The sequence below is a fragment of the Callorhinus ursinus genome, unplaced genomic scaffold (assembly GCF_003265705.2).
Source record: "Callorhinus ursinus isolate GAN/ISIS: 27379988/994484 unplaced genomic scaffold, GSC_fseal_2.0 scaffold34, whole genome shotgun sequence".
Lineage (NCBI taxonomy): Eukaryota > Metazoa > Chordata > Mammalia > Carnivora > Otariidae > Callorhinus > Callorhinus ursinus.
In genome coordinates this window covers 5,978,921-6,005,723 of record NW_027397096.1, presented here as the reverse complement: position 1 = coordinate 6,005,723, position 26,803 = coordinate 5,978,921, and the positions used below count along the sequence as shown (strand labels likewise).

The 26,803-nt window shown below is 41.2% G+C and overlaps 2 protein-coding genes and 1 long non-coding RNA gene across 5 annotated transcripts in view; 2 read left to right on the top strand and 1 right to left on the bottom strand.

The window, feature by feature from the left end:
• Positions 1-13,376, bottom strand: part of ATAD5 (ATPase family AAA domain containing 5) — a 49,487-nt gene extending 36,111 nt beyond the window's left edge. For all 3 annotated transcript variants that reach the window (XM_025851040.2, XM_025851041.2, XM_073879408.1), the window contains exons 1-6: positions 12,858-13,376; positions 6,690-8,596; positions 5,576-5,684; positions 2,547-2,711; positions 693-819; positions 35-116 (exon numbers count right to left, since the gene is read on the bottom strand). In XM_025851040.2, coding sequence (XP_025706825.1) covers positions 35-116; positions 693-819; positions 2,547-2,711; positions 5,576-5,684; positions 6,690-8,596; positions 12,858-12,923 — 2,456 coding nt within the window. In that variant the 5' untranslated portion in view covers positions 12,924-13,376. The remainder of the gene's footprint in view (positions 1-34; positions 117-692; positions 820-2,546; positions 2,712-5,575; positions 5,685-6,689; positions 8,597-12,857) is intronic.
• LOC112808107 (uncharacterized) lies at positions 13,365-18,968 on the top strand. The gene is made up of 3 exons (XR_012374429.1): positions 13,365-13,494; positions 14,667-14,757; positions 18,629-18,968. It is a non-coding gene; the product is annotated as an uncharacterized lncRNA (long non-coding RNA).
• A 2,912-nt stretch (positions 18,969-21,880) lies between these two features.
• The window catches only part of CRLF3 (cytokine receptor like factor 3), a 34,256-nt gene continuing 29,333 nt past the window's right edge, over positions 21,881-26,803 (top strand). The window contains exon 1 of the mRNA XM_025851043.1: positions 21,881-22,330. Within this exon, the coding sequence (XP_025706828.1) occupies positions 21,896-22,330 (435 nt within the window). The 5' untranslated portion in view covers positions 21,881-21,895. The remainder of the gene's footprint in view (positions 22,331-26,803) is intronic.

Here is a 26,803-nt window from a genome sequence, read left to right as displayed (position 1 = left end):
AGATACTTCGGCATAAAATTTGTATTGGACTGACCTGCTTTCATCAAAACCAAGAACAGGATCAGCTGTTTTTTGAGCCTTTCTGGTAAGAAATAAAGGAGCAACTTTCATTTTCCCTTAGAAAAATAAATACTTAGGTTAGTGTCAATGTTTATAATCTCTACTTACCTCCGGTTACTTTCAAATTATATCTCTACCTTCTTAAACTTAAAAAAAATTAACCCTTTTAATTTTTTTAACCTTAAAAAAAACTAACTTTTTAATTCAAAAAATTTCTATATAATGATCTGGTCTCCTAATGTCATTATCAGAATCTCCTGGCAACTTTTTTTTTAAACTATAGATTCTCACAACCCACCTCCAGAGATTCTTAGTCAATATGCCTAGGGAAGGACCTAAAGATTTAAGAAATTTTTTAATTTACTCTGGTGATTTTGATGATCCATCAGGTTTGGGAACCTCTAAACTTAACAGGCTAAATAGATAGGTAGAAATGAAATAACCTGAATGTACTCAATTACCTTTATAAAACTCTTCACTACCTTTTAACTTTACTTATTAAAATAGAAATACTTAATATAATTAAAAGTGTACACTGTAGAAGACAAGGAATTAAAATGACAGCATTCAGAGCAATATAATCCCTCTAAAACATTCTAATGTTCATCATAAACATTATCAAATTTGATTACCAGGTACATTTTTAGGAGTCTTGTTTAGTTTTTTTCCTAGCACATCATTCAGACACTGAAGTTTCTTCTGATTTTTCTCAGGATGCTTTGAAGAAGTACGATTTGAATCGATTATTATTACAGAGTCCTAAGACAGAACAATAAAAATGTTTTAAAAATATGTCATGCAATTGATGTTTTAAAATAGCAAAAGGATTATGATGCTAGAAGCCACAAGTAAGATGACACTAGCAGGTCCAAAGCTCTCTCCATCAGACACCACCTCACCAATACAGAAAACATATAGTGACAATAGCCTACACTACATCATACAAGTTCACATATCAAAGAGTGGATTTATTATGACCATGGGTCTTCTTTTTTTTTTTTTTTTTTACGATTTTATTTATTTATTCGAGAGAGAGAGAATGAGAGATAGAGAGCACGAGAGGGAAGAGGGTCAGAGGGAGAAGCAGACTCCCTGCCAAGCAGGGAGCCCGATGTGGGACTCGATCCCGGGACTCCAGGATCATGACCTGAGCTGAAGGCAGTCGCTTAACCAACTGAGCCACCCAGGCGCCCCATGGGTCTTCTTTTTTAAAGAAGCAACTAACAGACTTTATTCCAGACAAAAGAATCAATATGACCAAACTATAAAAATTTTAGCTATACTCTTTGAAAGCTATACATCCTATAAATGTATTAGATGAAGTCTGATACGTTTCCATGTGGTCAGCATACATTTACTGAGCATCTCTTATATGTCAGGCAATATAGCAGGCACTGAAAGTACAGTCAGATGAAACAAGAGTTGGCTTCAAGGTTACACCAAGGCTTAGGGGACAGAAGGAGAGCTAGTCTATAAGTAGGTAGTTCTGAAACAGTATGGTGAGAGCAGTATTGACCAAAATACAAAAAACCGTATAAGTAAAGTCTACTTGCCTTGAAGGCATCAGTAAAGCTTTCAAGTGGAGGCATTATTCCTAATAGCCAAAAAGCAGAAACAACCCAAATGTCCATCAACAGGTAATAGGTCAATAAAATGTGATATATAACCATACAATGGGGTATTATTTGGCAATAAAAAGAAATGAAATATTGATGCTACAACATGGGATGAAGCTTGAGAACATTATGATGGGTGAAGCCAGACACAAAGGACCATATCTTGTATGTATGATACCATTTATATGAAATGTTCAGAATAGGCAAATCTATAGAGACAGGAAGTAGATTAGTGGTTGGCTGCGGCTGGGGGAGGAGAGATTAGGAAGTGACAGCCAAGGGGAATGGGGGTTCTTTTTGGGGTAATGAAATGTTCTAAAATTGTGGTGATGGATGCACAACTCTGTGACTATATTAAAAGCCAATGAATTGTACACTTTAAATAGTGAATTGTATGGCATGTGACTTGTATCTCTATAATAAAGCTGGTTTTAAAAAAAGAGGAACTGTTAGCATTTAGCAGGACTTAATGTTTGAGTAGGAATTCCTCAGGTAAAAGAGAGTACTTGGAATATGCATTTCAAGCTGAGACTACAAACTGGAAAAAGTAAAAATTGCACCATTTGGGGAGAAATAAATAATTTAGTGTGACTAGAGCAAATAGTGTATGAGGAAGGTGGTTGTTTTGAGGAAAGGGAAGAGCTAATTCGGCCTATAAAGGATCTCAGATGACTTAATAAGGATTCAGACTGTATTATTCTACAGGCAAAAGAACCAAAAGATTCTAAAACAGAACTGAAAACATTATTCTTTCTACCACCTCAAGGGTATCTTACAGTTCTACCCTATAACTTTATAATGGTTTCCTTCTCCCACTCCAAGCACCAGAATAGGACAGAACTCATACCAATAAATATTTCTAATACTTACTTCTGTTTCTGACAATTGCTTCCTTTCAGGAGGTGTCTGATGTCTAGATGAACGTCTCAAGGGTGTCACTATTTCTTCAGTAGCTTTTGACCTACTAATGTGTAAAGCTTTTGCTTTTTCAATCAATTGTTTTGCTTTAGATACATTTTTGGAAGCACTGCTTGCCTAAACAAAAAAATATGAAATATTAATTTAGGTCAGTGGCAAACATTTTATATTTAATAATAAAAAAATTAGAAAAGGTAAAACTTTGGAGACAGTAAAAAAGGTCAGTGGTTGCCAGGAGTTAAGTGGGGAGGAAGGGATGAACAGGCACAGCATAGAGCATTTTTAAGGCAGTGATACCGTACTATATGGATGATACTATAATGGTGGATACATGCCATGATACATCTAAACCCACAGAATATACAAGACCAAGAGTGAACCCTAATGTAAACTATAGACTCTGGGTGATAATGATCTGCCAATGCAGGTTCATCAATTGTAACAAATGTATTACTCTGGTATTGATAATGTGGGAGGCTACGCAGTGTGAGGGCAGGAGGTATATGGGAAATCTTGGTATCTTCCACTTAGTTTTGCTGTGAAGCTAAAACTGTTCTTTTTTTTTTTTTTTAAAGATTTTATTTATTTGACAGAGAGAGACACAGCAAGAGAGGGAACACAAGCAGGGGGAGTGGGAGAGGGAGAAGCAGACTTCCCGCCAAGCAGGGAGCCCGATGTGGGGCTTGATCCCAGGACCCTGGGATCATGACCTGAGCCGAAGGCAGATGCTTAACGACTGAGCCACCCAGGCGCCCCAAGCTAAAACTGTTCTAAAAAATAAAGTTCAGGGACGCCTGGGTGGCTCAGTAGGTTAAGCGTCTGACTCTTGATTTCAGCTCAGGTCATGATCTCAGGGTCGAGATAGAGCCCCAAGTCAGGCTTTGCATTCAGCTCAGTCTGCTTGTCCCTCTCCCTCTGCCCTTCCTCCTGCTCAAGCTCGCTCACTCTCTCTCAAATACATAAATAAAATCTTAAAAAAAATAAAGTGGGTTACCTCTAGAGAGTAGAAGATGAAAAGTTTTAACTTTTAATTTTATGCATTTCTGGTTTTTTTAACCAATGTTTGCTGTTTTTTAAAAAGCACTGAAAAGCATAGGCCTGGGTATCCAAAATATGTGTAAGGGGTTAGGAAAACAAAGATTTGCTTCTGTACAGTAGAGCAACAGATGTGTTGTTCTGCTAGCAAACTTTTGGGCAGGTTAATGAAATCTTATAAATTCTTACAAAATAATTGACCTAAATTTAAATTAACAACTCAATTATTGAAAGAAACTGTTACACAAAAAGATATGTTTTAGTGAAGGTGTGGGGAAAAAAACATACACATACACATTTTGGCAAGTAATTCTGCTGTTACTTGAAAACCATTTTTTTCTAATAGTTGTTTGTTTAAAAAGATTTTATTTATTTATTTATTTGAGAGAGTGGAAGTGAGGCGGGTGGGGGAGAGGGAGATGGAGAGAGAATTTCGAGCAGACTTCATGTTTAGCACAGAGCCCCACCAGGGCTTAATCTCTCAACCCTATGATCGTGACCGGAGTTAAAACCAAGAGTTGGACGCTTAACTGACTGAGCCACCCAGGCGCCCTAGTTATTTTTTCCTGATAAAAATTTTAAAAAGTTCATGTTTATAAAAAAACAAAACAGAAAAATAAACTAAAACCAACCATAATCCTATCACCTTGAAAATAGTCATTTCCAACACCCTACTTTCTGACCTAGTCACCCATCCTCCTAGCCTTACTTGATTACTCCTGACTACATCAGAAACCTCTCTTGATAGCACTCTTTACTTTCTCCCTGTTTATCAGCCTCTACTCCACTCCACGCAGCTTGGATCCCACTGTACACCACTTCAACTACTCTTAAAAATGTTCTCACCTCCTTTGGCTCCACTGTTCCTTCAAAACAGGGTTAAATATTTATGAGATTAATGGTAAGTATTAAGCATAGTACCTGGAATGTGATATGCAGTCAAAAAATATGATAGCTGTTAAATAACAACAAAAGAGATGCCAATCTTCTGTCGCAGTGGTACTCACCCAAGGATTATGTCACAGCCACGTTGGGGGCTTTTCAACATACACATACCTGTACCTACTCGCCCTGGAGAGAATTCAATTCCCTCACAGTGGAGAAAAGCAGATTAGTTTGTAAAAGCAGCTAAATTATTCTTACATATCATTCTACCTCTCCCTTTAGGGTAGTGGTTTTCAATAGCGCAGGGTGAGGGGGTGGATTTCTTTCCCTCCCAGGGATATTTGTTATGTGTGGAGACATTTTTGGTTATCATAACCAGGGGAGCTGGAGAGCTACTGGCAATTCCATGGGTAGAGGCCCAGGTTATTGCTAAACATCCTACAATACACAATCAGTTCCCTATAACAAAGAATTATCCAGCCCAAAATGTCAACAGTACCAGGGTTTTTAGACCTGTACCAGAGTTACACACCCCACTTTTTGTCTCTGATCTACAGAAATAAACCAAAAATTCAATCATGACCTATAAGCAGCCTTAAGGAAAAAAAACTTTTTTTCCCCTCTTTTAAAGATTTTGTTTATTTTAGAGAGAGAGAGGGCGCATATGTGCAAGCACGGGGAGGTGCAAAGGAAAGGGACAAGCGGACTCAGGGCTAAGAGTGGAGCCTGACACAGGGCTCAATCTCACAATACTGAGATCATGACCTGAGCTGAAACCAAGGGTCGAACACTTAACTGACTGAGCCACCCAGGTGTCCCCAAGAAAACTTTTTCTAAGTGAATTATGCTGTCCTTATCAATTGCTTCCATCTCACTGTAAGGTATGTTGACTGCTTAATAAACTAATCAGAGGAATAGAATAATAGTAACAGTATATGGCTGTAGTTAACATAACCAATCTATAAAATATGTGTATCTTCTTTTGGCATACTACTTCTTAAAGTAGTTGTTGTTTTAGGAAACAGAATACCACTTACACAATCCCCTAATATTTGAATTACCTTTCTAGTCTGAGAAGTAAAATCTCCATCAGTTGCTTCAGATTTCTCACATCTTTTCTTAGATTTTTTCTTAGATTTCTTAGGAGTACTAATTCTGGTGAATTTCATTCTGAAAAAAAGACATTCAGAAGCATTTCCATGATTATGTGTAAGAATTTCAATTAAATATAGAAAAGAATCAACTAGGGCTCCAATTTCTGGACAGTTCTTTTTTTAAAGATTTTATTTATTTATTTGACAGAGACAGCGAGAGCAGGAACACAAGCAGGGGGAGTGGGAGAGGGAGAAGCAGGCCTCCCACCGAGCAGGGAGCCCCACGTGGGACTCGATCCCAGAACTCTGGGATCATGACCTGAGCCGAAGGCAGCCACTTAAAGACTGAGCCACCCAGGTGCCCTGGACAGTTCTTAAAAAAAAGTACTCCCAGTTAGATTCAAACTACTGATCCAAAGTAAGCCAAACCCAAAGCTAAACTCTCAGAAAATATAAAATGTTTCCTTTTAGAAATCATAAGCTTTACAGAAAATTACCTCCTAAGATCACTCTTCCATTGGCCAAAACCAGCATGCAAGTATATACCTCATATATATAGCTCCATTTACCCAAGAAATAAAACTCTTACTTATTTTTAATCTGTTTGTTAGATGAACAGAATTCATTTTTTTTTTTAAGATTTTATTTATTTGACAGAGAGAGAGAGAGCACAAGCAGGGGGAGCGGCAGAGGAAGAGGGAGAAGCAGACTCCCCACTGAGTGGGAAGCCTGATGTGGGGCTTGATCCCAGGACCCCGGGATCTCGACCAGAGCCGAAGGCAGAGGCTTAACCCACTGAGCCACCCAAGCGCCCCTAAAATTCATATTTGAAAAATATTTCTCCAGGGAATTAATAACCCTGATAAGAGTTTGAACTCATCTAAAATACATCTAGAATTCTTCTAAAATCATGCCTGGCTTTAAATTAAACGTGGGAAATAAACAGCATTTTGAAACTGTTTTTTTATAAATCAGCTGTGTTCTAGAAAAAATAACACTCTCCAATGCTTGAACTATTTTCCTTCCCAGCTAATAATATACGCAGAATACTCAGAGCTTCAGAACAAAAACAAAACCTTACCTAATAGGGCTCTCTGAATCAGAAGGTACTGTTATTAATTCTGCTGTATATAAACTGTGCTTTTCTAGTAAGTTGGCTGCTTTTGGAGTGGAAGCCTTTGCTGGACTACCATCTTCAGAATCAGTACCGCTAAGGACTATTGTAGTAGGTGTGTTGCTGGTTCTTACAGATCTTCTGGTTGGCTTGGGTGTGGAAACATTTATCAAACTGTATTCAGTTTCAGCTTTAGAATGTATAACCTTATCCTTAACTGGTATGCTGGTCTTTCTTGAAGACTTTTTGTTACACCGAGAGGAAATCTTTAGAAGGTCATCATTTGCTAAATCTTTACAAATAAGACTTTCACTGTAAAATAATGTGCTGTTTTTGAAAACTTCTGTTTTCTTTTGTCTTAAACTCATTCTAAGTCTATTTTGATTCTGTTTATCTCTAAAGGAAAAAGTTGCTGCTTTCTTTTGAATATTTCCCCGTCTATTTTCACCTGGAGTAACACCAGTACCTAACATTTTCTTATCCTTTTTCTTCAGCTTTTTACTTTTCTCGTTAGGAAAACTTCCTTTCTCAGTGTGTGACGGTGAACTGCCATCATTTGAAACCACCTGAATGTTAGGATTTTCCATGATTTTTTTAGAATTATTGTGTCTTCCTTCCTCGTTTAAAGATTTTTCATTGAGCTCTTTCTGCTTCTCAGAAGACTTTCTGACTCCATTTTTAAGTGCATCGGATGCCGGCTGCCTAAATGCTTTCATAAACTGCTGTCTTTCTTCTAGGGTGCATTTCGGTTTCACGGCCTCAGCATTTCCAGCTTCCAGCACTGCCAATTCTAACTCTTCCTCCTGTATGACAACATTAGATTTTCTTTTCTGAACAGTCTGCTCATTCTCAGGATCAGACAGACTATTTTCCATTTCCAACTGCTTCTGTTTCAAGAAAATGGAGGGTATTTTCCTTGTCTTTCTGGGGGGAATAGGGTGAACTTGCGCAAGAACAGTAACTGTCTTATAGCGTACATGTTGGGAAATTTCACAGGTTCCTGGGTCACTTATACAACCACTTTTGACCATATCTTCAACAGTTACAGAGGGAATACAAATTGACATTGTAGAGTCTGGTATGTGTTCTGCTTTATTTTCCTTGTGACTTTTTAAAAATTCCTCATAGGAGACTGTAATTGTACTATCATTTAAGTGGGCTGTTTTAGTTATATCACCTCTGGAGTCATTTGCAGTACTCTCGATCTCATTAGTTAGGGAAGGCGTTATCTGTTTCCTATCTTTACCATCTTTCTGATGGAGATTTAGCTCCTCAGCCCATGGTATGCTTTCAGATAGATCTATTACATCCCTGTGCTTCCTTTTTCTCATTTTTCTGCAATCATTTTTTGTGACCCTTTGTTTAGGATTCACTTTCTTAGAGCTTTTTATGGAGGTCATAGTGCTTGAGTGTTTTTTATCTTGAATACTTTCTGCAAGTACCTCCACATGTTTCTTGCAGAGTAACAAAGAAGTACTACTTTCTATAAAATCATTATTTAGACTAGTGTCTTCTTTGCTACCAACACTACTAATTTTAATTAGAGATTCATTTTCAGTTTTAACACTATTTAGTCGATGAGATAAATTAACTCTCTTTCCTCTCTTCTTAAACTCTAGATTTGAGAACACTTCCAAAGGTGTTTTACAGTCTTTGCCACCGTCAGCAGGCAATGGTGCAGATGACTTTATCTTGCACTCTTTTGCTGACTGTGTCTTTTCATTTGTGGGGGAAGTCTTTCTAAAATAATCCAGAATATTACTGGATTTTGGTGGAGAGAAAACAGTGTCTCCAGTCTTCCCTATTGGTGATAAATATTTTGTAATCGTTTTGCAGGAAGATCTGTCATCATCTTTCCTTCGCCTTTTGCATGCCTATCAATTTAAGAAAAAAAAAAAGCAGTTATTTCAAACAAAATAATCCAAAACATGAATTGTAAACACAGATCTAATATTTTACCTAACTGGATAAAAAAAGGAAGGCTCCCTTAGGTAATGAACCTGATATATTAGAAAAAAGAGCTTTTTTTGCTTTTTTAAAAAATTTGTCAGAGAGAGAGCACAAGCAGGGGGAGCGGCAGGCAGAGAGAGACTCCCCGCTGAGCAAGAAGCCCGACAAGGGGCTCCATCCCAGGAACCTGGGATCATGACCTGAGCCAAAGGCAGACGCTTAACCAACTAAGCCACCCAGGCACCCTGAAGAAAGAGCTTTAAAATTAAATCTACATTCAAATCTCAACATCACATCAGGCCATACACTTATAATTTGTGTATTTTACTTTATATATACTTAAATAAAAAGTTTCAAGGCCACTATACTTATGTACAAATCGTGTTCATTTCTGTTGGCCTCTGTTTACTCTATAACCTTTGAATAGTACCACCCACCCCACAAAATTTGTAACGAACACATTGCATAAAAATATGTGAAGTCAAATGCATGGTGGGGACTCTACAAATATTAATTCCATTCCCTTTTTCCTTTTTTAGTTAAAAACAAATTATTCTTGGGGCGCCTGGGTGGCTCAGTCAGGTAAGCATCCATCTCTTGATTTCAGCTCAGGTCATGATTTCAGGGTCATGGGATCAAGCCCCTGGTCGTTGGGTTCTGTGCTTTTTTTGCTTTTTTAAAAAAGCAGAGATTCTCTCTCTCCTTCTCCTTCAGTCCTTCCCCCTCCTGAACTCTCTCCTTCTCTCTAAAATAAACAAATAAATCTTTAAAAAAAATCGTTCTATTTCTAAGAAATAGACACATAGTGAACAAACCTATGATCCTCAAATTCACTAATCAAGTAAAAATTATGGTGAAGGACACTTACCACAAATTAAAAAAAAAACTTACCAGTGTTTTGTTATTAAAAGTTACTGCCTGCCTCCTATGTTATTACCCTCACATATCAAGTTGACTATAATACTATAAAGTTATATTTCTGTTGGTCATAAATTAGTAACTTACATAATAGAAAAAATTATTAGCTACAAAAAGCTCCATCAATCTTTTCTGTCATTTTAACTTCCCTTGGTTCATTTGTTAAAATAAACTTTCCAGAATGACAAGGAAATTTTTAGAAAAAGGTAAGTAATGAGGGGTGTCTGGTTGGCTCAGTCAGTAAAGCATGCGACTCTTGATCTCAGGGTTGTGGGTTCCAGCCCCAAGTTGAGTGTAGAGCTTACTTAAAAATAAAATCTCAAAAAAAAAAAAGATAATGAATGGGGGAAATATACTTCTAGAAAATTAAAAGGATCACAAAGCTATCATCATTAAAAACAAAGTACGGGGGGGGGGAAGAAGATAGCAGGAGGGGAAGAATGAAGGGGAGTTAAGTCGGAGGGGGAGATGAACCATTAAGAGACGATGGATTCTGAAAAACAAACTGAGGGTTCTAGAGGGGATGGAGGTGGGAGGATGGGTTAGCCTGGTGATGGGTATTAAAGAGGGCACGTTCTGCATGGAGCACTGGGTGTTATGTGCAAACAATGAATCATGGAACACTACATCAAAAATTAATGATGTAATATATGGTGATTAACATAACAATAAAAATTTAAAAAACATATATATATAAAAACAAAACAAAGTAGTGGGGGCACCTGGCTGGCTCAGTCAGTGGAGCTTGTGACTCTTGATCTTGGGGTTGTGAGTTCGAGCCCCACACTGGGTGTAGAGATTACTTAAAAAAAAAAAAGGCATAGTACTGATACATGAATAAGGTAGCCAACGTAATGGAATGGATTAGAAAACCAGAAAAAGAAATAAGTAAATATTTAAGAACTTGGTATATGGGGGCGCCTGGGTGGCTCAGTTGGTTAAGCGACTGCCTTCGGCTCAGGTCATGATCCTGGAGTCCCGGGATCGAGTCCCACGTCGGGCTCCCTGCTCGGCGGGGAGTCTGCTTCTCCCTCTGACTCTCCTCCCTTTCATGCTCTCTGTCTCTCATTCTCTCTCTCTCAAATAAATAAATAAAATCTTTAAAAAAAAAAAAAGAACTTGGTATATGAGAACAGTAGCATTCAAGTTAGTGAGCAAATAAGTAATAAATGGTATTGGGACAAATTTCTAACCAGTTGGATAAATATGAGGCAAAATTAATTACAAATTAAAATTTTATATGTTAAAATGAAACGGTAAAAGCATTAGAAGAAAATGCTAATGAGCTGTTAGTATTATCATTACCCTGAGATGGTATCAAAAGTATGATACTATGGGCTCTGGAGTCAGGCAGATTTAAGTTCAAGTGCTGGCTCTGACATCTACTAGTACGGTGCCCTAAGCATATTACTTTTAACTTTAAAAAAAATTTTTTTTTAAAGTAGGCTCCACACTGTGGAGCCCAATGCAGGGCTTAAACTCACAACCCTGAGATCAAGACCTGACATGAGATCAAGAGCCGGACGCTTAACCAACTAAGCCACCCAGGTGCCCATTTTTAACTTTCTAATTTACTTTTTCTTTTCTTTTTAAAGATCTTATTTATTTATTTGACACAGAGAGTCTAAGGAGGGGGAGCAGCAGGCAGAGGGAGAGGGAGAAGCTGGCTCTCCAATGAGCAGGGAGCCCGATGTGGGTCCTGATCCCGGGACCCTGAGATCATGACCTGACCCGAAGGCAGATGCTTACCCGACTGAGCCACCCAGGCACCCTTCTAAATTACTTTTTCTAACTTAATTTACTTTTAATTACTTTTTTTTTAAAAGATTTTATTTGAGAGAGAGAGAGAGAGAAAATGAGTGGGGGGGAGGGTTCAGGGAGAAGTAGAGGCAGAGGGAGAAGCAGGCTCCCCACTGAGCAGGGAGCCCGATGTGGGGCTCTATCCCAGGACCCCAGGATCATGACCTGAGCTGACAGACACCTAACAGACTGAGCCACCCAGGCACCCCACTTTAATTATTTTTTTACTTTCTTCTGTCATCCGTATGGATACAGATGATACCTCAGCACAGGGTTGATATTAAGCAAAATAATGTATACAAGGCCCTTACCCTTGCAATACTAAAAGGAAAGTATCATTACTATGAAATAAGGTAAGCAGAGCACCAAAAGCAGAAACTCTAAGGTAAAGCTTGATAAACTGACTGTACAAAAATCAAGAACTGTCTAATTCAACTACCAAAAGTCCCTCTTCACACCCAAGAAAGCTGAGCAACTGCCTTGATTTAGAAAACAAATATCAGCATAACAACTATTAGCAAGTAGACAAAAGTTATTCAATTCTAAAAAATAAGAAAGAGTCCCAGTTCTATAAGTGAACGTACATCTTGGCTCACTTCAAGGACACGAGTATGTGTATTTCAGTTAGAACGCTAGCTTGAGATGAAAAGGTGTAAAAATATAGCAACCATCACTTTTGAGATGCTACTCCATTAGTTCAGGGCATTAAAGTATCTTTGTAAGGACTGCTCAGTGCATTTCACTGAAACTTGGTGAATACATAAGAATAACAGCATTCCATGCTACTAACTGCAGTATCTTAAGCTCTAGAGCCATGAGAAACAGATTTTTTTTTAAGATTTTATTTATTTATTTGACACACAGAGAGAGACAGCGAGAGCAGGAACACAAGCAGGGGGAGTGGGAGAGAGAGGAGCAGGCTTCCCGCCGAGGAGGGAGCCTGATATGGGGCTCGATCCCAGGACCCTGGGATCATGACCTGAGCCGAAGGCAGACGCTTAACGAATGAGCCACCCAGGCGCCCTGAGAAACTGATTTTTTAAATAAAATTACTTTGTTTCACTCCTGTAGTGACAATCTAAGCGGTAGTCCTAGAACAGGTAGGTGGACAGAGTAGTTGAACTTAAAGTCTTTTCAAGCTAAAGTTCTGATTCCTTACGATGAACCCACACTTGATCCTGGGATCCTCTGTGACACTTCACAAGTCCAAAACATCAGGTTCCACCAACATTTGTATCTGGGAACTGGTCGAGGTATCTTTTCAATCCTGACTTTCCTGGCCCGCAAACATCTCACAATCTCAATGTTTGTTAGTACCTATCACGACTTTAGGAAGCGACACACTCCAGCAATTGTTGCACACAATGTCACAGGCGGGGCCTCAGGAGGTCCCTCCTCTCCCCTCCTAGAGCCAAAATCGGAATTACCTTTTACCCACCTCGTACAGACAGAAATACACTAGCTTACCTCAATCTCGTAGTCCTTCACCGGAGGGGGAGCAGCTGCCGCCGCCATGGCCAGGACCCCCACCATGCTCCCGGCTTCCCGGAATACCGGCTCCTAGGGCGTTGTGCGGCCGGGCCCCGCCGGCCTGGAGGCCATGGAGGCGGCCGGCTCCCGCCGAAGGAGCAGCCGGGCCGCGGGGTCCGTCTCCGACTCCCCCGCGCCCACCGGGACGGAACGGTTGCGGAGGCTGGGCCCAGCTCAGCCCAGTCGGACGCGGGAAGAGGCGGTAAGAAAGCGCGGGCAGCGAGGACTCTGGGACGCGGCCGGCGAGCGCGGGGTGCCCTCGATGCGGGCGCCCCAGGCTGAGCGCCGGGGACTGCTACCCCGGCTGGGAAAGCAGGCCCAACGCAGATCGGACCCGCGGGCTTCGGAGAGAGTTCTTGTCAATTGGGTTTTCGCGCCGTCCGGAGCGCAGGGGGCGGAGCTTACGATTGCTTCGGGAGGCTGCGCGGACGGTGAACAGAGAGGGTCAAAATAATTCTCGGGCGAAACTGAAGGAGGCGGGATTGGTCTCGCTGTGGGATTTCAAACTAGCGGGAATTTTGGAGATTCGAACGTCTCACGCCCAGTTTCACGGATGAGAACATGACTAAAGCCCGTTGGTCGCAGAATTAAAACTCTAGATTTTTGATGCCCCAGGCTAACCCTTTTTCAAAACTGGAGATTTGAAAAATACAGGAAAGGAAGTAATTGATTACATTTCTCCCAGACGGAATGTTATTTTGGCAAGCGTCCTACCTTGAAATACGCTCTGCCGGGATCCGAGATTGCGACTTTTAACCCTTAATTGAGCTAAAGAGGCATTTCTTCCCCTGGACTTCGTCCTCGCGGGCAACTAGGAGCCCATCATGGCCTCAGCTGGTTGGAGTGCTCAGCTGTCGCAGGGTACCAGTATTTTGCTGGTTTGTAGTGATGATAATCTCATACGTCATTTGCATTGCTTTCGTGGATTGGTTTAGCTTTGACTTTTTTTTTTTTACATCAGTTGCAGTGACATATAGAGTATGTTTACTTTGTTTGAGTGCATAGTTTTGACTGCATGATATTAAGTGCAAAGTAGGGCAAGTAAAAGGATATATCAAATAATAAGGGAAGCCAACTTGTTACGCCGGGTTATGCATACTCTTTTCAACTACTGACGTTATTGTGTCCATCTTTATACCATAAAGATGGTATTGCTGTTGTTTTGACAGCATAAAGGGTACAAATTTCTCCGATGAAACTGGAGGTAATTATTTTTTCTTTTAAAATTATTAGCCCCGGATAAGGTTTTTCAGGGAGACTGCACTACCTTCAGTCTTCTATATATTGTTTTGTTGTTCTGTTTTATTATTATTATTACTCACCGTAGAGTAAGAACATTGCCCAAGGAGATGGATGAGGAAGAGGACAAGGCAGAGAAATAAAAGAGAAAATTACAGAGAAAACTGAAAGTCCCCTTGACTTTGACCCCCAAATTCAGTGTCTTCCTCTTGGCCCCAGTAGTGGCCATTATTACTTATTCGGTGGGTAGCACTGCAAACATATATACTTTTATATGGATAAGTATATGTATCCATAGAAAAATCTTTAATGTTGTTTTTAATTATAGAAAAGGTAACACTGTAAATATCACTCAGCCTCCTGCTTTTTTCATTCATTATTGTTTTCAAGAGCTATCCATGATACACGTAGATCTGATTCATTCCTTTTCATTCCTCAGCATTCCATCCACCTAGACACATTTTATTTATCCATTTCCTTCATGTTGTCTCCAATTTTCTGTTTCAGTGAATAGGTGAACACTTTTCTATGTCTCCTTGAACATGTGTAATGTTTCTCCAGAAGACACACCTAGAAGTGGAATTGCTGGGTTGTCAGGGTATGTATCTCTAGTGCTTTTTATTCTTCTCAGTTACTAAGCATTTAAACTGCACTGGTTTGTTAAGCATTTGCACTGAGTTTATTTTTAAATATGTAGTTAGTATTTTACACAACTCTTCTTTAGGAGTTAATGACATTTATAAGTTTTAAATTAAATGAGCTCTCACATTTGTATAGCAATTTAGCATTTATGATGTGTCCATGGGGTGTTTTATTATCTTCCCCATCTGGCTAACCCCTACTTTTATTGATTGATTGATTGATTGATTGATTCCTTTTTAAAAAAGGGGGTTGGGGGGGAGGAGCAGAGGGAGAGGGATAAGCAGACTCCATACTGAGTGCGGAGCCCATCGGGCTCAATCCCAGGACTCTGAGATCATGATCTGAGCTGAAATCAAGAATCTGAGGCTTAACTGACTGAGCCACCCAGGCGCCCCACCCCTTTTCAAAAATTAACTTTTATATTTATCAAAGTAATGCCTGTATTTGGTTAATAAATGTCAAAGAGCATTACAAAACTTACTATCAGAAAAGAGCTAGAGCACCTGGGTGGCTCAGTCAGTGAAGCATCCGACATGATCTCAGCTCAGGTCATGATCTTAGGGTTGTGAGACTGAGCCCCATATCAAGCTCCACATTCAGTGGGGAGTCTGCTTGATATTCTCACCCTCTCCTTCTGCCTCTGTCCTGCCCCCTGTTCGTGCTTGCTCTCTCTCTCTCTCCCTAAAATAAATCAATAAATCTTAAAAAAAAAAAAAAGAGCTGATTTCTTTTTTTTCTTTTTAAGTAGGCTTGGGATGCCTGGGTGGCTCAGTCGGTTAAGTGTCTGCCTTCGGCTCAGGTCATGATCCCAGGATCCTGGGATCCAGCCCTGAATTGGGCTCCTTGCTCAGCAGGGACCTGCTTCTCCCTCTGCCTGCCACTCCCCCTGCTTGTGCTGTCTCTCCGACAAATTTTCAAAAAAATTAAAAATAAAAATAAATTAAGTAGGCTCTGTGCTCAGTGTGGGGCTTGAACTCACCATCCTGAGGTCAAGAGTTACGCAATCTTGGGACACCTGGGTGGCTCAGTTGGTTAAGCGTCTGCCTTCGGCTCAGGTCATGATCCCAGGGTCCTGGGATCGAGCCCCGAATCGGGCTCCTTCCTCAGCAGGGAGCCTGCTTCTCCCTCTCTCTCTGCCTGCCACTCCCCCTGCTTGTACCCTCTCTCTCTCTCTCAAATAAATTTTTTAAAAAAGGAAAAAAAAGAGTCACATGATCTACTGACTAAGCCAGTCAGGTGCCCCAAAAAAGAGCTGATTTCTATGTCATACTCTAGTATAATTTCCCAGAGGCAGCCACTTTCAAAACTCTTCTAGCACTATAAATATCTCCTTATTTTTTTAAAGGATTTTTTAAAAAGATTTTATTTATTTATTTGACACAGAGAGACAGCTAGAGAGGGAACATAAGCAGGGGGAGCAGGAGAGGGAAAAGCAGGCTTCCTGCTGAGCAGGGAGCCCAATGCGGGGCTCGATCCCAGGACCCTGGGATCATGACCTGAGCTGAAGGCAGATGCTTAACGACTGAGCCACCCAGGTGCCCCTAAAGGATTTTTATTTATTTATTTGAGAAAGAGAGAGAGAGAGAGTGCTCACGCACAAGCAGGGGGAGAGGCAGAATGAAAGAAAGAGAAACTGGAGCAGACTCCACGATGAGAGTGGAGCCTGATATGGGGTTTGATCCCAGGACCCTGACATCATGACCAGAGCTGAAATCAAGAGCCAGCTGCTTAATCAACTGAGCCACCCAGGCGCCCATCTCCTTATTTTTAAATAGAGCAATATGTTTATACAGCTATTTCTTGATTTAACAATTTTAAACAGTATTCATTAATGTCCTTTTATGTTGGTTAAGGACTTCTTATTTTTAAATAGAGCAATAAGTTTATACAGCTATTTCTTGATTTAACAATTTTATTTTTTTTAAAGATTTTATTTATTTATTTGAGAGAGAGAATGAGAGATAGAAAGCACAAGAGGGAAGAGGGTCAGAGGGAGAAGCTGACTCCCTGCTGAGCAGGGAGCCCGATGTGGGACCCGATCCCGGGACTCCAGGATCATGACCTGAGCCGAAGGCAGTCGCTTAACCAACTGAGCCACCCAGGCGCCCTTGATTTAACAATTTTAAACAGTATTCATTAATGTCCTTTTATGTTGGTTAAGGACTTCATTCTCTTATAACACCACCCTCCACGCTTTCTCTCTTCCCACCTTCCCAGTATAGTTATATTATAAAGAATTGTATACCTGTACACAAATATTCATAGCAGCTTTATTTGTAATAGTAAAAAACTGGGAACAGCCCATCAGAAGGCAAATGAATAGACACATTGTGATACATCCATATTATGGAATACTACTCAGCAATAAAAAAGAAATGAACTATTAATACATGAAACATGGATGAATCTCAAAATCCTTATACTGAGTAAAATAAGCCAGATGAAAAAAAGAGTACACATTGTATGATTAAATTTATTTAAAATTAGAGAAAATGAATCTCTAAAGACAGAAAGCAGATCAGTCCTTACTTGAATTCAGGGGTTGAAGGAGGGGTGGATTATATGGAAACTCTGGGAAGTGAGGGAAATGTTTATCCTGGTGAGGGTTCCACAGGTATCTACTTAGGAAAAAGTTCATCAAACTGTATACTTGGCAGTTTATTGCAAATCAGTTACACTCAATGAAGCTGTTTTTAAAGATTGTTAAAGCTAATTGAAGGTTTTCAGCATGGGTAACTCATTAGTGGGATGCTGTCCCTACTATAGGTATGATCAGATGAGCTGGCTTTTTTTTTTTTTTAAGATTTTATTTATTTATTTGAGAGAGAGGGAGAGAGAGAGAGAGAACAAGAGAGCACAAGAGCACAAGCAGAGGGGAGGGGCAGAGGGAGAAGCAGACTCCCTGTGGAGGAGGGAGCCTGACGCAGGACTTGATTCCAGGACCCTGGGATCATGACCTGAGCCAAAGGTTGACACTTAACCAACTGAGCCACCCAGGCGCCCCTAAATTCCTGTTTTTGATGGTGCATTGTGGGTTCATAGAAAAATGTACTAAAGGAATCTGGCAACTTACTCTCAAATGGTTTATTGAGGGGAAAAATTTTTTTTGCATTTTATTTGCGATTTTTCTGTTGACATCTGAGATTTCTGTAAAATTGAGTTCTCAAAATTAAAAATATATGGCATTAATTAAAATGTTACAAGTTACAGTCAAGATTAGAATTATCTCTTAATTGGGGCGCCTGGGTGGCTCAGTTGCTTAAGCATCTGCCTTTGGCTCAGGTCATGATCCCAGGGTCCTGGGATGGAGTCCTGCACTGAGCTCCCTGCTCAGTGGGGAGACTGCTTCTCCCTCTGCCTGCCCTTCCCCCTGCTTGTGCTCACTCTCTCTCTCTGAAAAATAAATAAAATCTTTTAAAAATGTATATTAGAATTATCTCTTAATTATTTTTGATTGGACAGTAGTATTTCTTTGTATGAGTCCCTATTCAAAAACGAGGTACTAAGACTTACTTAGTTGTAGCCAGTTGATTCTAAAGAATGTGTTAATGGCTTTAAGTGTACAAACAGGGGAGTGAAGAAACTAAAGAAAACAAATTGTCAGTATGTGCCTAATACAGTTAGGAGCTTTCTGAGAAGAGGCTGGAGAGAGGGGAGAGGAAGCCTTGGCTGACCAGATAACCAAAGTATTCTGGACTGAATCCATGTTTGCCAAACAACTCTGGTTATGACCTGATTTTCCAGCTGTTGTAATCTTCGGAGCAATTATATTCTTATTGTAAATAAATAACTTAGCAAGTTGCTTTATTTGTTTCTTGTCTTATTAGCACGAGGAGTCTGACCCTGAATCTGCTCACCTCTGGGTAAACTCGAAAAGTCAATCCTAGACCAGTGTGACGTGAAGGAGATAAAAATGTGTAAAACTCTGCCTGCTGGCCTGCTGGCTTCTATCACTGCCACCTCTAGATCAATCGTCCGGTTACTGACCAGAGTATTTACTTTGCTCTAAAGCTGAAAATAAAACATCCCAAAATTTTAAGCCTGGGAGGGGTGGTTTCACAAGATCTTCTTCAGTTTTCTTTGTATTATTTTTCTGTATAATGTGACTATATTAAATACATTATTTCCTGCCTCCCATCAGGTCAAGGAAATAAAGCTGAATGAAACCAAAATTAGTGTCTTGGCCTTGTGGACATTTTCCTTTTAATTTTTTTTCTAAGTTTATTTATTATTATTTTTTATTTATTTATTTATTTATTTTTTTAAAGATTTTATTCATTTGACAGAGAGAGAGAGACAGCTAGAGAGGGAACACAAGCAGGGAGAGCGGGAGAGGGAGAAGCAGGCTTCCCGTGGAGCAGGGAGCCCGATGCGGGGCTCGATCCCAGGACCCTGGGATCATGACCTGAGCCGAAGGCAGACGCTTAACGACGGAGCCACCCAGGCGCCCCTATTATTATTTTTTAAAGATTTTATTTATTTATTTGACACAGAGAGAGACACAGCGAGAGAGGGAACACAAGCAGGGGGAATGGGAGAGGGAGAGGCAGGCTTCCCCCAGAGCAGGGAGCCCGATGCGGGGCTCGATCCCAGGACCCTGAGATCACGGCCTGAGACAAAATCAGGAGCAGGAGGCTTAACCAACTGAACCACTCAGGCACCCCAGTTTGTTTGTTTGTTTATTTAACTAATCTCTACACCCAACATGGGGCTCCAACTCATGACCCTGAGATCAAGTATCACAGGCTCCTCTGACTGAGCCAGCCAGGCGCCTCCAATTTTTCTTTCTTTCTTTTTCACATAGTAAAGTTTTCCAGGGTGGGATCCAATTCTATTCAATTAGCTTTAGAAAGCACACAGAACATACTGTGTTCAAGATCATTTAGTAAATCCAGGGGCGCCTGGGTGGCCCAGTTGGTTAAAGGACCGCCTTCGACTCAGGTCATGATCCTGGAGCCCTGGGATCAAGGTCAGGCTCCCTGCTCAGCGGGGAGTCTGCTTCTTCCTCTGACCCTCCCCCCTCCCGTGTGCTCTCTCTCTCTCTCATTCTCTCTCAAATAAATAAAATCTTAAAAGAACATTTAGTAAATCATTTTTTCACTGACTCAATCTGTGCCTAAACCCTCCTATTTCCTTGCACCATTTGACTATCTTTTCCTCTGCCTTACTGTCAAAACCTCTGTAAAGGTCAACATCCTAATTCAAGCCTCTATCATATCATAGCCGGACTCATGCCCATGGTCGTTCTTTATTTACCACTCCATCCAGCTATCCTATGTATTTTCATTTCACTGAACAAATATTTATTGAGAATTTACTATTGCCAACCCCTACTTTATTTTTAAGATTTTATTTATTTATTTGAGAGAGAGAGTGTGTGTGTGTGAGTAGTGGGAGGAGCAGAGGGAGAGGGACAAGCAGACTCCGTGCTGGGCATGGAGCCCATGTGGGGCTTGATCACACCATGACCTGAGTGGAAACCAAGAGTCGGATGCTTAATCGACTGAGCCACCCAGGCACCCGTTCCCCTACTTTATCTTTAGACACACCAAAGTGTCATGCCTATCATTTGTCTTCCTAAAACATTGCTTTGCAAATGTCACTGCACTTGCAAAAACCTTTAATGTCTACTCATTAAAGTCAAAACTTCTTAACCTCAACTCCATGGCCCTTATTCTTCCTCAACTTCATCTCTCAGAATATTATTCAGTTCCACCATTCCTATTTCCAAGACCTATCCGTTTCCTTAGTTTTGGCCTACCTAGGGTGCATTTCCACAGCCCTTTTGTTTAGTTAATACCTAGATTTATTCTAGAGGTATTTGTTGAGTATTTATTAAGTGCCCAGCTACCTTACCTTCAAGATAAAGCTAATTTCCCATTTTCTCCAGTTGGGCTTCCCTTTTCTAAATTTCTCCAGGTCCAAGTGTCATTTACTTAGCACAAAACAGGGTGGTCAAGAGAGCTTTATTCTGGCCCAGGAAAACTGCAATCTAGCTTTTATTACAGACTGGTTGTGTAACCTTTAGCAAAACATGTTTCATCTGTTTCCTGGCAGAGGCTACTTTCAGCTCTAACATCCTTGGCCAGGGGTCAGGAAACTACCACCCAAGCCAAATCTGACCCACCACCTATTTTTTTTTTTAAGATTTTATTTATTATAGAGAGAGAGAGAGCAAGAGAGACAGCACAAGTGGCGGGAGGGACAGAGGAAGTGAGAGAGGGAATCTCAAACGGACTCCCCCCGAGCGCCCCTTGCAGGGCTCCATCTAATGATCATTACCTGAGCTGAAATCAAGAGTCTGGCGCTTGCTTAGCCAACTAAGCCACCCAGGCGCCCCAGACGCACTACCTATTTTTGAATGGCCCTTCAGGGAAGAACGATTTTTATTTTCACTTATTTCTTTTAGAGAAGGAGAGAGAGCGCGCGCGCGCGCGCAGAGGAGGAAAGAGGCAGAGGAAAAGGGAGAGAGAAAATCTTAAGCAGGCTCCACGCTCAGCCCAAGGCGGACACCGGCCTGGATCTCACCTCCTTGAGATCGTGACCTGAGCGAAATCAAGAGTCAACCGCTTAACTGACTGGGCCATCCAGGCACCCAGATTTTTTATTTTTAAATAGCTTTAAAAGGATGCAAAGACATTTTGTAACAGGTGAAAATTATCTGTAAACATAAGGTTTTATTTGCACACGGTCACGCCCATTTACCTCCGACTTTGCAACTGAGACTTGATGGCCCACCAAGCTCCCAAGTTTTACTACTTGCCCCTTACAGAGAAAGCTTGCTAACACCCATCTTGGACTTCTGCCTAGATTGCTGTACCTACCGCAGGTCATTGTCCTGGCTCCCTCATTAGACTGCGAGCTTCTGAGTGGTGTACTCTCGTCTGACCCTCTGAGCGCGGTGCCTGCTTCACAGTAACCTTTTAAAACGCCTGCCGCAGCGGGGACACTCCTTTGGCTAGGGAGGTGGGACAGTGACGATTTAAGAGCCATCTGGGTTGAAATACCGACGACTTGAGAAAGTTGATTCCCCTCTCTGCCCGTTTCCTCCTCCGTGAAATGGAGGCGCAAGGGAGGCTGGTAGTGAGGCCCAAATGAGCCAAGATGGGGGAAGCACTCCGCAAGGGGAAGTTACTAATCTTTCCCCGACCCCATGCGTCTCTGAAAGAAGCACTGAGGTCAGGCGCTACTTGGGAACCGGGACACGGCCGCGTGGACATGGGGGCGGCCGGCGCTGGGATCGGGAGGCGGGTCGTGCCGGGAGCCGGTGCGGCTGTCAATCAAGTCCGCCGTGGGGCGGGGCGGGGCGGTGCTTCCGCCTGCGCGTGGTCGAGCCGGGCCGCTCGCCGGCGCCCGGGACTGTGGGGAAACCGCGCCCGCAGCCGCCGGCCGCGCGGCCGGACGAGAGGGCGATGGAGCTGGAGCCCGAGCTGCTGCTGCAGGAGGCCCGGGAGAACGTGGAGGCGGCGCAGAGCTACCGGCGGGAGCTGGGCCAGAGGCTGCAGGGGCTGCGGGAGGCGCGGAGGCAGGTCGGAGGGCCGCTCCCGGAGGGGCGCTGAGGGCCCCGGGGAGGGCGCGGGGTGCCCGGCGGGTGGGTGGAGGGCTCCGAGGGCTGCGAGGGGCGGGAGAAGGGAGGAGGCTCTGAAGGTGCAGGGAGACCCAGCAGGGTCCGGGAACTAAGGTGGGTGCTGGCTGGCGGGGGTGGAGGGGTCTTAAGGCGAAGAGACAAGTTTGGGGGATCGAGGGAGAGTGTGAGGGGGCGTTCCCTAAACTGTGTGGGGCGGTGATGGGGATAGGGGTGGAGGTCGGGGAGAGCGAGCGAGCAGAGCAAAAAACCGAGGGCGTCGTCACAGAGGGTACTGAGGACTGGGGAGAGTTGGGGGAGGTGGAGATTCTTTGGGAAAACCTGCCTTGGGGATGGAGACTGATTTTAGAGAGCCTGAATGGGATATTGGAAGGGGGGGACTAAAGAGACAGAGACAGGGTAATTGAGAAGCAGTAGAGTTAACACTAAATGAATGGGATTAATGCCTGAGAGTAGTATTTAATATCTCATGTAATCTTGAATGCATTAAAAAATACCATTTAACATAACCCTATTCTAGATGGTTTAGAATTTTTAAAATGGAGTTGTGTTGGAAGGGCAAAAGAAGGAAATTGAAATACTTGAGGGATAGAATACAAAAGTGTAAGGAAATGGAAAAAGATTTAAAGAAAGGAGTGCTGAAAGGAAAAGCTAACTATACTTTCAAGTGACAGCATTATCTGTTCTATGGGGACATGGTTATCAAAGATATAGGAACACCCTGGAACATATACAGAAAAAAGATATAACCCACTGCCAATGTGTAGTGGGACAGATAATCCTCAAGCAACTATTAACACAGGATCTTCATAAATGCTTTTGGAGTGAGTTTGCTTCCATCTGAGTGGAATCATTTGAGTGAGTGGGATTTTTCTATATCACTTAATCTATTTTTTTTTTTTAGATTTTATTTTTATGTAATCTCTATACCCAGTGTAGGGTTGGAACTCACAACACCGAGATCAAGAGTTGCAGGCTCTTCCAACTGAGCCAGCCAAGCACCCACACTTGATAGTAATCTATGTTGTCATTCTAGTAACTGCCATGCTGCACAGAATCTGAAAACGTACAACTGGTAGAATAGTGCTGTGAAAATGGTACCTTTGGATATTTTCATCATTAAGAATACTTGGCACGCTCTGGGTTTTCTATATTTTGAAAACCTTGTAGAGTTCCTGTAGGCCAGGCATTATTCTGTAGTCTAGTAGCAAAACTGGGAGCAAAATCTAGTTATGGTTATCCAGTTTGATGAATGCTTTTCATGGCCTTCCAATGCATTCATCTTGATTTCCATTTGAAAACCTCTGCATTATTCCTTCTGTTTTGAAACAGAGGTTCTAAATCTAGGACATTGTTTCGAAAGAGATTAAACTATCTCTTATTATATGATTAATGTTTCAGCCAGTTAAGATATCTTCCATATGAGCAGGTTTATTTAACTGCATCTGCAACTAAGAAACAATAAAGACACTAAATGAATGAGTTTAGCACCTGAGAGTAGTACTTACTAATTTCTTGTGTTAATTTTGAATTCACTTAACAAATTTAGTATGATCGCATTCTGAATGGCTTAGAATTCAGTTTCCAGACCTGTATTTTAAATTTTATATCCAATAATGTAAATACAGGACATACTTTCCTATAAGTTAGTGTAGTTCATTATGGGTTTTTGTTTTGCTTTTGAGGCCCATTGTCTCAGGCTTGAGACAGAAAACACCAAGAGAACATCCATCACAGTTAGGTCCCTGATGACATTGCCTTCTGATTAGACTAATAGTGTACTTCTCTTTTGTGAACTGGATTGTGTTTTGTGCCAATTACAAGGCATATCTCCTCAAAGCTAATTCTAGTGGATTTTGTACATTTGGGTTTGTAGAATAAGTCCTCTGTCAGCTTGGATTCGAAGGAAGGTCCATGTTACAAGAATGTTATCAAAATAAGCAGCTGCTTTTGTTTGGTGGTTAGGATATTTTTAGGGTTCCAGTCATTTTCAGAATAACTACTATTTGGCTTTTCAGTCAAAGATTTTGCATGGGGGAAGGATGAGCAGAGAGGAGAGATGCTCCCCTTTGTGTATATTTTTTACTTGCTGATTTTATTTCCTTTTGGCATATGATTTTTTTATTGATATATAATTTAGATACCATAAAATTCATGCCTTAAAATGTGCAATTCAGCATTTTTTAGTATGTTCTTTTTTTTAAAGATTTTATTTATTTATTTGACAGAGAGAGACACAGTGAGAGAGGGGACACAGCAGGGGGAGTGGGAGAGGGAGAAGCAGGCTTCCCCTGAGCAGGGAGTCCGATGCAGGGCTCGATCCCAGGACTCTGGGGTTATGACCTGAGCCGAAGGCAGATGCTTAACTAACGACTGAGCCACCCCGGCGCCCCATTTTTTAGTATACTCACAAAGTTGTGCAACCATCACTACTACCTAATTCCAGAACATTTTCATCACTCCAAAAAGAAATCCCATACTGACAACCACTAAACTACTTTCTCTATTTGGATTTGCCTATTCTGGACATTTTGTATAAATAGAATCATACAATATGCGGTCCCTTGTGACTGGCTTCTTCAACTTAGCATGTTTTCGAGGTTCATCCATGTGGTAGCATGTATCAGTACTTTAATTCTTTTTGTGGCTGAATAGTATTTGTTGCATGGATATACCACATTTAATTTATACATTCATCAATTGATAGATACTTGGATTACTTTCACTTTTTGGCTCTTATGAATAATGTTGCTGTGAACATTCATTTACAAGTTTTTATGTGGCTATGTTGTCAGTTCTTTTAGTGTATACTTAGGAATTGCTGGGTTGTATGGAAACTCTATTTAACTCTTTCGAGCACTTGGCATCCTGTTAGTCTTTGCTTTTGTTTCTTACGCTTTAAAAGTCTCTCACGAAATTTGTCTCATGTTAAGAAACCATGCCTATGAAAATCTAGAAGGAGAAGAGTAAAAATACTTTGTTATTCTGTCAAAAACAACTGCCATCGTGTGGCAGTTTCTCTTCTTGTGGTTAAGTTTAGGCCCTACCCTCTGTCTTTACAGAAAAGGAAGTGCTGTGCAGGAATGCATGGGTAGTCTTTAACTCTTACTGTTTAAGTAAGTTAAAGGCTAGAGAGATATGTTCATTGTCTTCAGGAAATCAGATCATGTTTACAGCCAGCCTGGCCTAAATGTTGTTGAAATCATTAAGAATACCTCTGTCTAGTTCCCTGGAATCCTTGGTACTAAGATGTAAATACCAAAGAAATTAACACCCACTCTCCTTAAATACTCATTTGTTCATTCACCTAGTAAATATTTATTGGGTGGGTCAGAGATGCTTCTAGGTCTTAGAAATACCATGGTGAGGGAAATAGACTAGTGCTCTCATGGATTTACTCTTCCCTTTGTTGGTGGGTCATTGGACTATTGCTCTTAAAAACAAAACAAATAGGAAAAACCTAAATTCTTGTGTCCTCATTTTTAGATTTCACTTCCATTGTGTTTTCATTACTTGTTTATTTGTACGGGGTTGGCTTTCCTGCTCGTTGTAAGTAGAGATAGCTGATCGAGATGTCACATGGTGATGTCAGCTAGCCAGTCAGGTGCGCTTCACAGGGTGATACTGCCTGGGTGATATTGCCATTGTCTGGGGCCTAATCCTTAAGCTTTGCAGGTCCAGAAACTGCATCTTTGTACATTATCAAAGGGGGATTAGTTTGAGGCACTGGAGGTGCCTACAATGAGAAATACCAATGTTCTACAATGAGAAATACCAACTGTTCTGTATACGGTTACAATTCATGCTAGAAAATGAACGTGTTGGCCTTCATGTGCCTTTTAAATGTGATTCGGTGTCTCTCAGGGCATTGATGAGAGCAAGCAAGTCTCTGCTCTTTCAGAGTAAAGGGCCAGATCCTGTTACCTAATTAAGATACTATTTGGTGAGGAGCCTGCCTAGCTCTGGCCAGTGGTATCCCTTTGATCCTCGCTACCACAAATGTGATCCATCACCTGAGAGCTTGCGAAGAATGCAAGAATCAGACCAGACCTACTAAATCATAATCTGCACTTGAACAGGATTGTCAGGTGTGATGTGTATGCACATTGAAAATTGAGGCACACTGTCTTAGAGTATACCATTACCAATTTGTCAGTTCTCTACTGATTTCTGTAGTTTAATCTAACCATAAGTGTGTTGTTATAAATTGCCATTGTTTATCCTCAAGATTAAAACCTGGCTGGCTCAGTTGGTAGAGCTTGCGATCTTAATGTTGGGGTCATGAGTTTAAGCCCTGCATTGGGCATAGAGCCTCCTTTATTTATTTATTTTTTTCAGAGCCTCCTTTAAACAAAACAAAATGTCATTTGAAATATCATAGGTTTGTTACGTAATTGTACAGTGATATACAAGTGAA